The sequence below is a fragment of the Ursus americanus genome, chromosome 33 (genome assembly GCF_024610735.1).
Source record: "Ursus americanus isolate L20-20 chromosome 33, mUrsAme1.1.p, whole genome shotgun sequence".
NCBI lineage: Eukaryota > Metazoa > Chordata > Mammalia > Carnivora > Ursidae > Ursus > Ursus americanus.
Window position 1 is genome coordinate 11,340,895 of NC_142159.1, and position 13,619 is coordinate 11,354,513.

At 45.7% G+C, this 13,619-nt stretch overlaps 1 protein-coding gene across 5 annotated transcripts in view; it reads right to left on the bottom strand.

The window, feature by feature from the left end:
• Positions 1-13,619, bottom strand: part of DHDDS (dehydrodolichyl diphosphate synthase subunit) — a 30,242-nt gene that overhangs the window by 11,961 nt on the left and 4,662 nt on the right. For 2 of the 5 annotated variants that reach the window (XM_045782143.2, XM_045782142.2), the window contains exons 4-7: positions 12,632-12,774; positions 9,639-9,755; positions 8,599-8,700; positions 146-260 (exon numbers count right to left, since the gene is read on the bottom strand). In XM_045782143.2, the coding sequence (XP_045638099.1) occupies positions 146-260; positions 8,599-8,700; positions 9,639-9,755; positions 12,632-12,774 (477 nt within the window). Of the gene's footprint in view, positions 1-145; positions 261-8,598; positions 8,701-9,638; positions 9,756-12,631; positions 12,797-13,619 lie in introns of all 5 variants that reach the window. The other 3 variants (XM_045782146.2, XM_045782145.2, XM_045782144.2) reach the window with 2 other exon arrangements.

Below are 13,619 nucleotides of genomic sequence, written 5' to 3' on the forward strand. Positions count from 1 at the left end.
TCCGGGTTCCCCACCCCCGCCCCTGCTCCAGTTCTCTGGTACCAGCACGGCTACGAGTGGGGAGGAGCCCCACTAAATCCGTCCTGTGGGTGCAATCACAGTTTTCAGGCCGACACAAACACAACAGTGGTCGCAAACCACTTACCTGCCAGAGCAAGAAGTCGCTGAGCCTCACTTCCCCAGAAGTCCGTATCAAGATGTCAGGTTGAGGAGAGTGGTTGGTATAGAGGCACTTATCGAGCAGAGACTCAGAGACATCACTAAGGCGAGTGGGGAAGAGACAAAGGTAAGCGCACATCTCTTTTCGGATTATTCTCACGGTGAACTCGTACGTAAGGCTTCCCAGTTTATAGAACACCATTAGCCAATATAGGCGGGGGCCCTTAACATTCAAATGAATCTATAATTTTAATCCTCAGAACTACCATAAGGTATTCCGATCCTCATTTTAATACATAAGGAAACTGAGGCCAGAGAAGATAAATAACTTGCCCAAAGTCATTTCACTGCAGGTCTAAAACCAGATGCACACACTAGAACGTGTCCTTCACTTGAAATATCTTGTTTTTTAAAATGCATACATCTGGGGCGCCTGGGTGGCTCAGTCAGTGAAGAGTCTCACTTCAGCTCAGGTCATGATCTCAGGGTCCTCGGAGGGAGCACCGAGTCGGGCTCTGCACTCAGCGAGGAGTCTGCTTCTCCCTCTGCCTCTGCCCCGCCCCTGCTCGTGCGCATGCACACACTCTCTCAAATAAATAAATAAAATTAAAAAAAAAATTAAAAAATTAGGGGCGCCTGGGTGGCACAGCGGTTGAGCGTCTGCCTTCGGCTCAGGGCGTGATCCCGGCGTTCTGGGATCGAGCCCCACATCGGGCTCCTCTGCTATGAGCCTGCTTCTTCCTCTCCCACTCCCACTGCTTGTGTTCCCTCTCTCGCTGGCTGTCTCTATCTCTGTCAAATAAATAAATAAAATCTTTAAAAAATAAAAAAATAAAAAAATAAAAAAATTAAATAAAATACATACATCTGACCCTGCAATTTGATACAATACTAATGCAACTATTTTTAGTAAAGATAAATCTAAATGCACTGATTGGGAAAGATGTCTCAGAGCTAATATTAAATGAAAAAAACAAGCTTCGGAAAATACACAGTGCAGGACACCTGGGAGGCTCAATCAGTTAAGTGTCCAACCCTTGATTCTGGCTCAGGTCTTGATCTCAGGGTCATGAGATCAAGTCCTGTTTTGGGCTCCACACTGGGTGCCCAGGTGGTTAAGCCTGCTTAAGATTCTTTCTCGCCTTCTTCCTCTGCCCCCCTACCCCCTCTTAAAAAGAAAAAAAGAAAAAAGAAAATACAGAGTGCAGGGGCGCCTGGGTGGCTCAGTTGGTTAAACACCTACCTTCGGCTCAGGTCATGATCCCAGGGTCCTGGGATCAAGCCCCGCATTGGGCTCTCTGCTCAGCGGGAGTCTGCTTCTCCCTCTGCCCTCCCCCCATGTGCGCTCTCTCTAAAATAAATAAATAAAAATTTAAGAAATAAAAATAAAAAATAAAGAACAAAGCTTAGAAAGACATACACCATACTCTTAATGGTGATTACTTCTGGAAGGTTCGATAAGAAGGAAAGACTATCTCTTTTTTACTTTATGTACTTCCATTATTGTTTGAATGTATTATAAAGGACATTTTTTAGGGGCACCTGGGTGGCTCAATCAGTTAAACATCTGCCTTCGACTTGGTTGTGATCCCAGGGTCCTGGGACTGAGTCCTGCATCAGGCTCCCTGCAGAGCAGGGAGCCTGCTTCTCCCTCTGCCTCTCTCTCTGTTTCTCATGAATAAATAAATACAATATTTTTAAGAAAAGAACATTTAAAAAAAAGATTATTTGAGAGAGAGAGAGAGAGAGGGAGAACGCATGTGTGCACGGGGTGGGGAGGAAAGGGGGAGAGGGGGACAGAGTCTCAAGCAGACTCCCGGGTGAGTGCAGAGCCTGACCCGGGGCTCAATCCCACGACCCCAAGATCATGACCTGAGCCGAAATCAAAAGTCAGCCGCTTAAGGGGCGCCTGGGTGGCACAGCGGTTAAGCGTCTGCCTTCGGCTCAGGGCGTGATCCCGGCGTTACAGGATCGAGCCCCACATGAGGCTCCTCCGCTATGAGCCTGCTTCTTCCTCTCCCACTCCCCCTGCTTGTGTTCCCTCTTGCTGGCTGTCTCTATCTCTGTCGAATAAATAAAAAGTCAGCCACTTAACCAACTGAGCCATCCAGGTGCCCCTAAAGAACATTTTCAAAAACTTTTAAGTCATATGGACCATGAAACACTGCAAAAAATCCGTATTACTTAGGATTTTAAAAAACAGCAAAATGATCAGCCCTCCCATATCTGTTAAGAGCTACTTTCCCAAGCAGATGGACATTTAGAAAGGAGATGGAATGGAGGAAGAACAGGGACTGCCACCACTTATCTGAGGTAAGACACTCCTGTCCATGGAAAAAAGATATTTGCAAGGCTGGTTGTCTGTTGGTTCTAAGAACACTGTTTACCTGTCCCACCAAGCACCAAGAGGCAGAATTTGGAATCTCCAAGTGGTAAGACTTGCACCTTGGGAGGGATCTGGAAGATAAAATTTCTTGGTGGGAAGATTCTTTTAGGAGCACAGTTTAAAAAGCAGAAAGATCTGGGCTTTTTTTTTTTTTTTTTTTTTTTAAGTATTTGGCGGGGGGGGGGCGGGGGAATCGAGCATAAGCTGGGGGAGGGGCACAGGGAGAGGGAGAGAGAGAATCTCAAGCAGACTCCCTGCTGAGTGCAGAACCCAACTTGGGGCTTGATCTCACAACCCTGAGATCATGATCTGAACCGAAATCAAGAGTTGGACACTCAACCAACTGAGCCACCCAGGCACCTGTGGGTTGAGTGTTTAAAATGAGACTACATTTACCAACTGTGTGCCTTTGGGTCCTCTTTTTGCAAATCACAGAGGGAGTTTTATTTTTTGTACCATCACATGAGAAACAATATTCACTTTTGAATTGCAAGAGGAAGGGCTCTAGTTCAGATTTCCCTGAAAATCTGATAGTCTTGTCTTAGCAGCATGGTTTTAATTCTCCAAGAAATCTGAAACCCTGTACAATCAATATAATTTCTCAGCTCTCTTATCTTTGAAATGGGCACATTTGTCCTATCCACTTATAGGTTACTGTGAGGATCAAATCAAATGAAATAACAGGGGCGCCTGGGTGGCTCAGTTTGCTAAGCGTCCAACTCTCGATTTCGGCTCAGGTCATGATCTCAGGGTTTTGAGTTTGGCCCTGTGTCCGACTCCATGCTGGGCGTGGAGCCTGCTTAAGATAGCTCTCTTCCTCTCCCCCCACCCCCTAAAAAAAAAAATGAAGTAACAGACTTGAGTGTACCTTAGGAATTAATTATAAAGTACTATGTAAGTAAAGAAGAAGAAATGTTATTTCCTGGTCCCACCACTTTGCGTGTGACTTCAGAGCCCCACTTACTCTAAGTTTCAAATGTGTCTGCAAAAGGTTTGTTCCACCCACTTCAGGCAGGAGGCAGAATTCTTATCAAAAATGAGGTAACTCTGGGGGGGTGGGAGGAGATGAAATCGACAAAATGAAAATAGAACGTCTGTGCTATGGCCAACAAAACCCCATCATCACATGGCATTAGCTGTCTACATGAAGACTTTTAAGAAATATATATATTTTTAAAAGTAATCTCTATACCCAGTGTGGGGCTGGAACCCACACCCTGAGATCAAGAGTCTCATGCTCCACTGACTCAGCCCGCCAGGCGCCCCACGAAATAATTTCTATTAAATAAAAGTAAAAAACCAACTTTCACCTACAAAATTAGTTTACTACTTTATTTGGCAAGAATAAGGTGAAATGGACACATCCAGACCCAGAGCCTGAGGTAACAATCCAAAATGCTGACAAGAGTTAAGTTTATACAGAAGGGGGAATGAACCAGGAGAGACTGTGGACTCTGGGAAACAAACTGAGGGCTTCAGAGGGGAGGGGGGGGGTTGGGAGAGGCTGGGGATGGGTATTAAGGAGGGCACGTATTGCATGGAGCACTGGGTGTTATACGCAAATAATAAATCATGGAACACTGCATCAAAAACTGGGGAGGTACTGTATGGTGACTAATATAACAAAATAAAAATTATTTTAAAAAAATTAAAAAATTAAAAAAAAATCACCTCGTGATCAAGAATCAAAAACAAAAAAAGAGTTAAGTTTATAGGCTTCACTGTAGCATTATTTGTAATAATGAGAAATTAGAAAGAGCCTATGTAACCAACAACTTGAACGATGAAGTCAATTAAAGCAAATATATTCCGCAGCCATTAGAAATGACGAATGACATGACGAATTATTAGAAACGCGAGTGCTCATATTACAACATCAAGTGAACAAAAGCATGATTCAGGTGGTAAAGTATTCACAGTGTGATTTCTTTTGTTACAAATACTTATGTCATTATTGGATTTGTGTTTTAAAAAGAGGACCGGCTGAACGTCGAACCACAACTGATCACTGCTCTCGTCAGCACCAGCCCAGCCCGCACATCCATGAGCGTGGTACCCAGCACCACGGGTGACGCATGTGTGGACATGAAGCCGACTGTGAGCTGTGGGCGAGCGAGCCCCAGGACACATTCAGCTCTGTATTCTTGCTCTTCCAGCACAGCACCTTCTTGGGACGAGGAAGACTTGATGCATGTTTGAATAAATGAGTGAATGAATCACTGAAAATAGATCTCAGAAGCAAAGACATGTTGTTTTTCTGAATGTGCGGAGCTTACAGGCTAAAAAAAGTTTTTGACAATGTACGTGCATTCAACCTAGAACCCAAACACAGGTAACAGACACTGTCACGACTTGACAGGAAAAATCAACTCAGTTGGTTAAACTCACACACACATATTTAAGCAAACAAGAAGAGCTAGAAAGACATACTTAAAATCAAAGTGTTACCAGGAGTGTTGCTGATCGTGGAAGACCTAAATTTTCATCCTTATATACCCAGTGGCCTGCAAATCCTCTCTGATGAACATGTATGACACTTATAAAAGTATGTGCGTATTGGGGCTCTGATTAGCCCAGTCCGAGTAGAACACCAATCTTTCTAAGCTTGCAGCCTCCTTACCCTGGTGACCCTGCCCCACCCATGCCATATCTATCTGCTTGACTAATCCCACGTAGGAAAGTTCCTAAGTCACACAAGGCAAAGAAAATGAATATGGGAAAATTTGCTGGGCAAGAAGGAGAAGAAAACGGCCAGTGGTTGTCGCTGTGGTATGAGTAACAAGAACACTGAACAAGCAGCAAGATCAGAGTTCTAGTCCTAGGCACGAACACACACAAATCCATTGGCTAAAAGCTTTCTTTCTTTTCGGCATAAACATTCATCTCTTTAAATGAAACATTAACTGGAAAGCACAATAATACTGTGAACAACTATGAAATCACCCGACAGGTCAAGAACCAGAAAATCACAGGAACCGGCATCTTCGCATCCAACCTTCTTCCCCTTCCATCTCTCACCTTCCTGCCTGCCCCCCGCCGACTTAACCAGCATCTTAATTTCTTCCCCAACAGTTCATTTTCAATCCACAGCTTAACTGACCTCTCTATACCATTCAACACGGTTGCTCCCACCAATGCCCGCATCGTCCCAACCTGCACCAGCAAATTCCCTCTTCTCTTGGCTTCTGTGATACTCACTGCCCAGTTTTCTCCCTGCCTTTCTGGTTATTCATCCTCTTTTTTCCTCAAGGTTCCTTCTCCTCTATCCAGCCAGCAGAACTTAGAGTTTCTCAAAACTCCATCCTCAGCCCTCTCTCCCTCTCACTCTAGACTCTCCTTGATGTCCTCATGCCCTCTTTGCTTCGGTTACCAACTACTCACAGAGGACCTCCACACCGATATGTCCAGTCCCCACCTCTCCTCGCAGGCTGTTGACCCGACATCCATGTTCAACATCTACGGTACATCCCAAATCAGAATGCTGACCTTCCTCCTCACACTGGATCCTCCCTCAGGGGTCCCTGGCACAGGGAAGGGCACCGCTATGCACCGTTTCAGAAGTCAAAAACCCTGGAGTCACTCATAACACACCCTTTTCCCAGACTTGGCCCATCAAGGCCTCTTGATTTTATCCACTTCATAACACGATGCAGTCTATTTGACCTCTTCCTCCCCCCCGACCCCACCACACAAGCTCCACATGGGGTAATCTCTACCCGACTTACTATGTACTTTTATTTTTATTGTTCCTTGGAGAGGAAAAGGATTTACAGAATAGCCTTAAAAACTCTCTCCTTGGGGCACCCGGGTGACTAAGTTGTTAGGCGTCTGCCTTCAGCTCGGGTCATGATCCCAAGGTCCTGGGATCAAGCCCTGCATTGGGATCCCTGCTCGATGGGGAGCCTGCTTCTCCCTCTGCCTGCTGCTCCCCCTGCTTGTGCTCTCTCTGTCAGATAAATAAATAAAATTTTAAAAAACAAAACAAAACAAAACCCTCTCTCCTTTTCTGCTTATCTAATTTCATTCTCACTGAGGAACTTTCTGATTTTTTTTTTAAAGGTTTTATTTATTTATTTGACAGAGATAGAGACAGCCAGCGAGAGAGGGAACACAAGCAGGGGGAGTGGGAGAGGAAGAAGCAGGCTCATAGTGGAGGAGCCTGACGTGGGGCTCGATCCCGTAACGCCGGGATCACGCCCTGAGCCGAAGGCAGATGCTTAACCGCTGTGCCACCCAGGCGCCCCAAGGAACTTTCTGATTTTTAATTTAGTTTCCCAGGTAAATCAAATTATACCCAAGAAAGGAATCAGACAAATTCCTGAGTCCCAAGGTCCTAGATGAGAGAAGAAAAGGAAGGCAGTCTGGAATCAGACAGCTCTAGAGATGAGTCAGCTCTGGCGCTCACTAGCAGAATGGCCTCGGTAAAGACGATCTAATGTTCAGTTCAGTTTTCCCATCTATAAAATGCAGAAAACACTTGAACCTCTCACACATGAGATTAATGACTGAATAAAATACAGAACATAACACATCATCTGGGTTATTCCTGCTGTTATTTTACTCTTGCTATTATTAGTTTATTAATATTATTACCAAATGTTACACTAACAATAACACGAAAGGACTGAGAGGCTAGATGGCTTCCAAAGTCTCTCCTGCTCTAATAGTTAGGATTCCACATGCTGCTTGTGATGAACAATTTTCTTTTTGAAAAATACCTGAATCTTGCATGTAACTGTAATATGAGAGACCTAAAGGACTATACCCCCAACAAGCTGCATTCCTGAAAAATCATTCGACGAAAAACACTGCCAAAAGGCCAGGAGGACATCTTTTTTTTAATATTGTATTTACTTATTTATTTTTTAAAATATTTTACTTTTAAAGTAATCTCTACACCCAATGTGGGCTTGAACCCACGACCCCGAGATCAAGAGTCACATGCTCCACTGACTGAGAGCCAGGTGCCCCATGGAGGACATTTTTTTTTTTTTAAAGACTTTATTTATTTGAGAGAGAGAGAGTGCACATGAGCAGAGAGAAAAAGAGAGAAGCAGACTCCCTGCTGAGCATGGAATTCAACATGGGGCTCAATCCCAGGACCCCAAGATCACGACTTAAGACAAAGTCAGACGCTCAACCGACTGAGCCACCCAGGCACAATGGAAGGCATCTTTTTTTAAAAAAATTTTAGGGGCACCTGGGTGGCTCAGTCAGTTGGGCATCTGCCTTCGGCTCAGGTCGTGATCTTGCGCATGGTCCTGGGACCAGGCCCCATGTCAGGCTCCCTGCTTGGTGTGGGGTCTGCTTCTCCCTCTCCTCTGCCCCTCCCCCCTGCTCATTCTCCCCCTACCCCCACACCTCAAAAAAAGAAATGTTTAAAATCTTTTTAAAAAAAGGTTTTTAATTTCAGAGGCACCTGGCTGGCTCAGTCAATGGAGCATACAACTCTTGATTCAGGGTCATGAGTTCGAGTCCCACGATAGGTGTAGAGATTACTTAAAAATAAAATCTTTAGGGGGAGCCTGGGTGGCACAGCGGTTGGGCGTCTGCCTTCGGCTCAGGGCGTGGTCCCGGCGTTATGGGATCGAGCCCCACATCAGACTCCTCCGCTATAAGCCTGCTTCTTCCTCTCCCACTCCTCCTGCTTGTGTTCCCTCTCTCACTGGCTGTCTCTATCTCTGTCAAATAAATAAATAAAATCTTTAAAAAAAATTAAAAAATAAAAAATAAAATAAAATCTTTAAAAAAAAATTAATTCCACTATAGTTAACATACAGTGTTATATTAGTTTCAGGTGTAAGGACATCATTTTTCAGTGAACGCCACAACCTTCCTACCTGCTACACCATTTTTCTGGGGCTTCTTGGGGTATGGTGAACACAGAAATTCTGAAGCAGGCTACGCTAAGCCTATCCTAAGCTCTACATGGGGACGGTCATGCCCCTAAATCCGTCTACATGCATCCTGATCTGACTTCCAGCCCAAGGACATGGCTTAGGAGGGGCACACTGGTTCCTCTATTGGTTACCATGCTAAACAAGTAGGGATACCTGGGATCCAGCAGGCCTTGCTCCACTCCCCAGGCCATCTCTCTCACAGCATTACTGATCTCGTGACGGGATGTGTAAGCAAAGCAGACATTTAGGAAACACCTGAGTAGGGAAGGAGCGAATAATTTAGCATAGGACAGGGACTAAGGACTGGAGTCACTGCTTACAGAGTACTGCTTCCACAGAAGAACACACCCCCCCCAAATGTGAATCGTGGTCATCCCTCAGAGGTGAGATTATGAATTCTTTACATTTTCCAACTTTGCTTAGAATAAACAAGTTATCAGTTTTGTAATAAGGCGAACACTAAATGACCCTTTTACCCCCTAACCCTCTCTCCTTCTACTGCCAACCAGCTTTCAGAGGATGCAAATCCACTGTGATATTAGCACAAGCAAAGGAGAATAGGAAGGAAATTTGATGCAATCCAGTCCACTGCCAAACACATATTATATTCCAAAGGCGCACATAATGAAGTTTGCATTACTGAACTCTGTTCAGCTCTGCATCTGCAGGACCTCCCAATGTCAACCTCTCCATGGGTTAAAGAAGAGGGACAGAAAAAGAATTTCTTGAAGGATCTGTCTTCAGAGACAGAGATACACTGTAGACAGAGACAGAATATATTATAACGTGGGGTTATCAGGCAGGTCCTGGAGAACTCTGATCCAGAGCTCAAGGGCATATCCACAGCTTATCCATCCTATACACTCACTTCCACCCTAGCCCCTGTCAAGTAAAATAATAATGATTATTATGTATATGTGCATATGTGAACATATGATATGTTTGTATCATGGGGGGTAGGCACATAAAGGAGGAAGAGGATGAAAAACTGTATGTGTAAGTTTGCACACATTTGACAAGGTGTTAAGAACCATCTCTGGTCTGCCCTGCAGACGGAGGATGTCTCTAAGCAACCCAAACCCCTCCTGGCCTCTTGTACCAAATGCAGACCATGAAAGCCCCAGCATGTCTCCCGAAGCTAGCAGGGAGTCAAAGACTGCTCCGCGTCGCTAAGGGGAAATGGGAACACTTACTTGTTATAATTCGTGGTGGCCTGCACCGCCTGTGCAATCAGCTCCTGGAGATCCAAGGGCAACAAATGCAGATCGCCCAGGACCCGGATACATACCCCGTGCTTCTGCAGTTTCTCCCTGATCGGGAAAAGGAGGCAGGGTTGGGACAGAGAGCCTGTGGAGCTGGAGAACTGCTAGCGCTCCACTCCTAGCTCCTAAGTGCTGCCCTATGTGTCGGGCTCTGTTCCGCATGCAGTGTGTCACCGTGTGCCCTTCAACAACTCTGACCCAAGTCCACTACATTTCCCATTCTACAACAGGAAACGGAAGCTCAGACAGGACAGTCAGACAGACACGGCCCAAGGTCAGACAGCCATCAAGGGTGGTATCAGAACTGAAACCCAGGTCTGCCTCATCTGAGAACCCGAACCCAAACTCTTTATCACACATGACATCGCTTCACGTGGCCTTGTCGGCAAGTTACAGTTTATGTATCCTGTCCCGTTTTGACAAGTCAAGGGCAGGAGCTATACTATTCGTTACTTCCGTACCTTCTGGTAAAAGATGTTAATAACAGCAACATCTCACATTAATTTTATGTTTATTAAGTGCCAGACATGGGTCTAAGTGCTTTACACGCATCAATACGTTCCATCCTTACACCAAGCTTGGAAACAGACACCATTATCATTCCCCTTTTACAGGTGAGGAAACTGAGGCACAGGGAGGTTAGGTAATTTGCTCAACATCAGATAAGTGGTGAGTGGAGAGCTGAATTAGAACCTAGGGAGCCTGGTTCCAGGGTCTGTCCTCTTCATCATGGCCTCTCACTGCCTCCATACAGTGTTCCCAGACTCTGCACAGCGGGCCGAGTTCAGTTACCCAAGCAGCTTCCCTCACCTGGCGACGCTATGGAGAAACCGAATGACTAGCATTTGGAAAATGGGAACTTAATACCAAGAAGTACCCTGTAGGGCAGGCAGGTCCTGGAGATCCCTGATTCAGAGTGCAAGGCGCATTCACAGCGGATCCACTCTGTAACCCACATCACTTCGCTTCCAGAGCGAAGCAAGATCTAACCCTCTGTTTTTGAGAATCTACTGAAGCCGCTACTGGAGACAAATGTATACTTGCATCAGGGCAAAACCAGAAGAAAATAGCTAGATTCAAGGCCTAGAGCCAGCACTTTCTAGCTGACCTTGTATAAACACTTAGCCTCTCAAGCCTCAGTTTCCCGCACCCTGTGAACCGGGGGTGATAACCATCCCTGCCGTGCTCTCCACACTGGCTTGTGTTGAATGAGAGAAGGTACCTGAAAGTGCTTATTCTCAGACAACAGGCAGGTTACTTGAGTGAGGTCTACAGGGAAGGAGAGGCAAAAGCCCTGGTGAGGAGCGAGATCTGGGTTCCCAGTCTGGTTCTGCCATGGGCTTGCTGTGTGACCAAGGGCACGCCTTGCACTTCTATCCACTAGGGTTGCTTCCCAACTGATGAAACTGAACTAGGCCCGTGGTTTTCCAACCTTCCGTTAGCCAAGAACTCTTTCTTCAAGTCACACATTAAACAGAAGCCCAATATATAAAATAGCTAAATGCCAACCAGCACCCTGGGCCTCATTCCCTATGGCTTCTTTGCACACTCACTCCTCAGAACTCTGAGGTTCTGTTGCACGTTGTCGGAAAACCACTGGTAAGACTTCTTCTGGTTCTGTCCAGGATTCTAACACTGAAGACCACTTTCTCTACTGCTACCTGATTAGAGCAATCCCAGCAGCACCTCTGCTGCCATGCATTTTGATCCTTCAGGAACTCTAAGATTACCTCCTGTCTTTCGAACCACAGTGTAGCAGACAAGAGCTCAGCTCTGGAGTTGGAAAGATCTTGTCTGTCTTGGCTCTGCCTGTCTGATAGCTGTGTGACCCAGGAGACACACCTAAACTTCTCTGGTTTTCACTTTCCTCCTCTCTACAACTGGGATAATAATCTCTTTCTCACAGGATAATGTAAATATTAAACGAAAATACATGCCAGGCTTAGGGCCTGGCACATAGTATGAGCACTTTAAAAAGGTGAAGTACAGAAGAATGTGAACATCTGGAAAGTGCCCCCAGTGCCTCCAACCCCAGCCCTTGGGCGGGAACTCTGAGCCACATGGACTCTGCTGGGGACCAGGAAGCCGGGTCTGTGGCCAAGTCTATTATCCTACATGGACAGAGGGAAGCCTGGCTACCATCCCCATCCCAAAATCCACACTGGGACAGAAATGACCAAATTGTTCTGAGCCCAGCTCCACTGGTGCCCTAGGCTCTCTGTTTTCTCATCTCCCTGGGTCCTGGTACGGGGAAGAGCTGGACAGAAAAGGGTTGTAATGAAGAGTCTGGGGCAGTCCTGGCTGGGATGTTTCCAGGCTTTGAAGCAAATAATCTCCATCAAACTTCCTCTTTGTCCCTTTCCAGCGTTGCTCCCTAAGTTAGTAAGCTTAGTGACGGCTAAGAACAGTACTCAGTTTTCCCCATAAAAGCCTCATCCACGTCATCCTGTCCCTTACAAGAGAATACACAGGGCAGCATAGTAATGTTTTAGGATGACTACTTGGCAGAAAAGGACTTTTCCAACATTTCTTTCATGCTACTCCCCTGATCACAGTTTATTGGTTGTAGGGTAGAAATCTAAAGTGAGCTATTAATTAAGGGCTTTAGTTCATTCTGGGCTGCTCTCTTGAAGCAGAGAAAGGTGGAGTGCAGAGAGTAGGAAGGGGCCCTATCTAACGGATTTCAATTCCTGGTTTCGGTTTTGCTTAAAGCTGGTTATACGTGTCCTTTAATTCTGTGAAATACCTCTCTATCCTCAGATAAATGCCCCCTGAAGAAAAAAAAGGGGGAAGAAAAACTAGCTTTACCACAGGTGCCATCAAAGCGATCTGACATTAAAATAAGCCTGAGATAAGAGAGTTGAGGGTTAGTGTGGGGCTGGAGGTGGTGTAAGAGCACACTCCATCCTCCGAGAGAATCTTACTGTTCTTCCATCAGGCGGCTGAACTTCTGCCGGGCCAGGTCCATTAGCCCATCGACCTCACTCTTGGAGCGTTTGAAGTTCTCAATGCTGAACGCGTAGACCGTCACCTCTAGGACGCCCAGGTTCAAACACCAGCGCAGGGTCTGGGAGGGAGAAGGCAAGGAGCTAGGGTACAAGGAAGAGCAGGAAGGGAAATAAGATGCCTCCGCTCCGGCTCAGCACTGGAGGTGAGAGGCAGGCTTTTCTCCTCCCAAACCACGTAAAGGTAGGATACACCAGTGTTTCTGTCAGAATAACAAACCAAGTAAACAGAAAGCCACCACCTGAGAAACTGAAAAATGTGAATTAATGAGTACCGCTCTGCGGCTGCTACTGTGGTTTACTAGAATGAACTATTTACTGACAGAGTACAGATCTAGGTTCTAGTCCCCAGCTCCAACAGGCACTTGCTATGTGACTGCAGGCAAACCATTTAACCTCTGTGGGCCTAAGGCTCCTTATCTATAAAACAGGAACACCATCCATCACTCTCAAGGTTGCTGAAGGACAATATAAAACACAAGGTATCAGGGGCTCCTGGGTGGCTCAGTTAAGTGTCTGACCTCAGCTCAGATCATGATCTTGGGGTCCTAGGAATGAGCCCCATGTTGGGCACCACGCTCAGCAGGCAGTCTGCTTGTCCCTCTCCCTCTGCTCCTCCACCTGCTCATTTTTCACCCCCCCCCAAATAAATAAGTAAAATCCTAAAAAACCCACAAGGAATTATTACTCTCAGCATAAGTTTATTTTTTCTGTTAGATTGACAGGCTGATGAGTTATAACAAAGACATCGAGTACACAGCTGTGTAGCATTTAAGTCTACGAAGGGTTTTCACATATGTTATTTCATTCGATTCTCTGAACAACCTCTTGAGAGTGGCATTGCTGTCTTCATGCCTACTTTACAGAGAAAAACTGAGGTTCAGACAGTGGAAGAAATGTGTCAGAA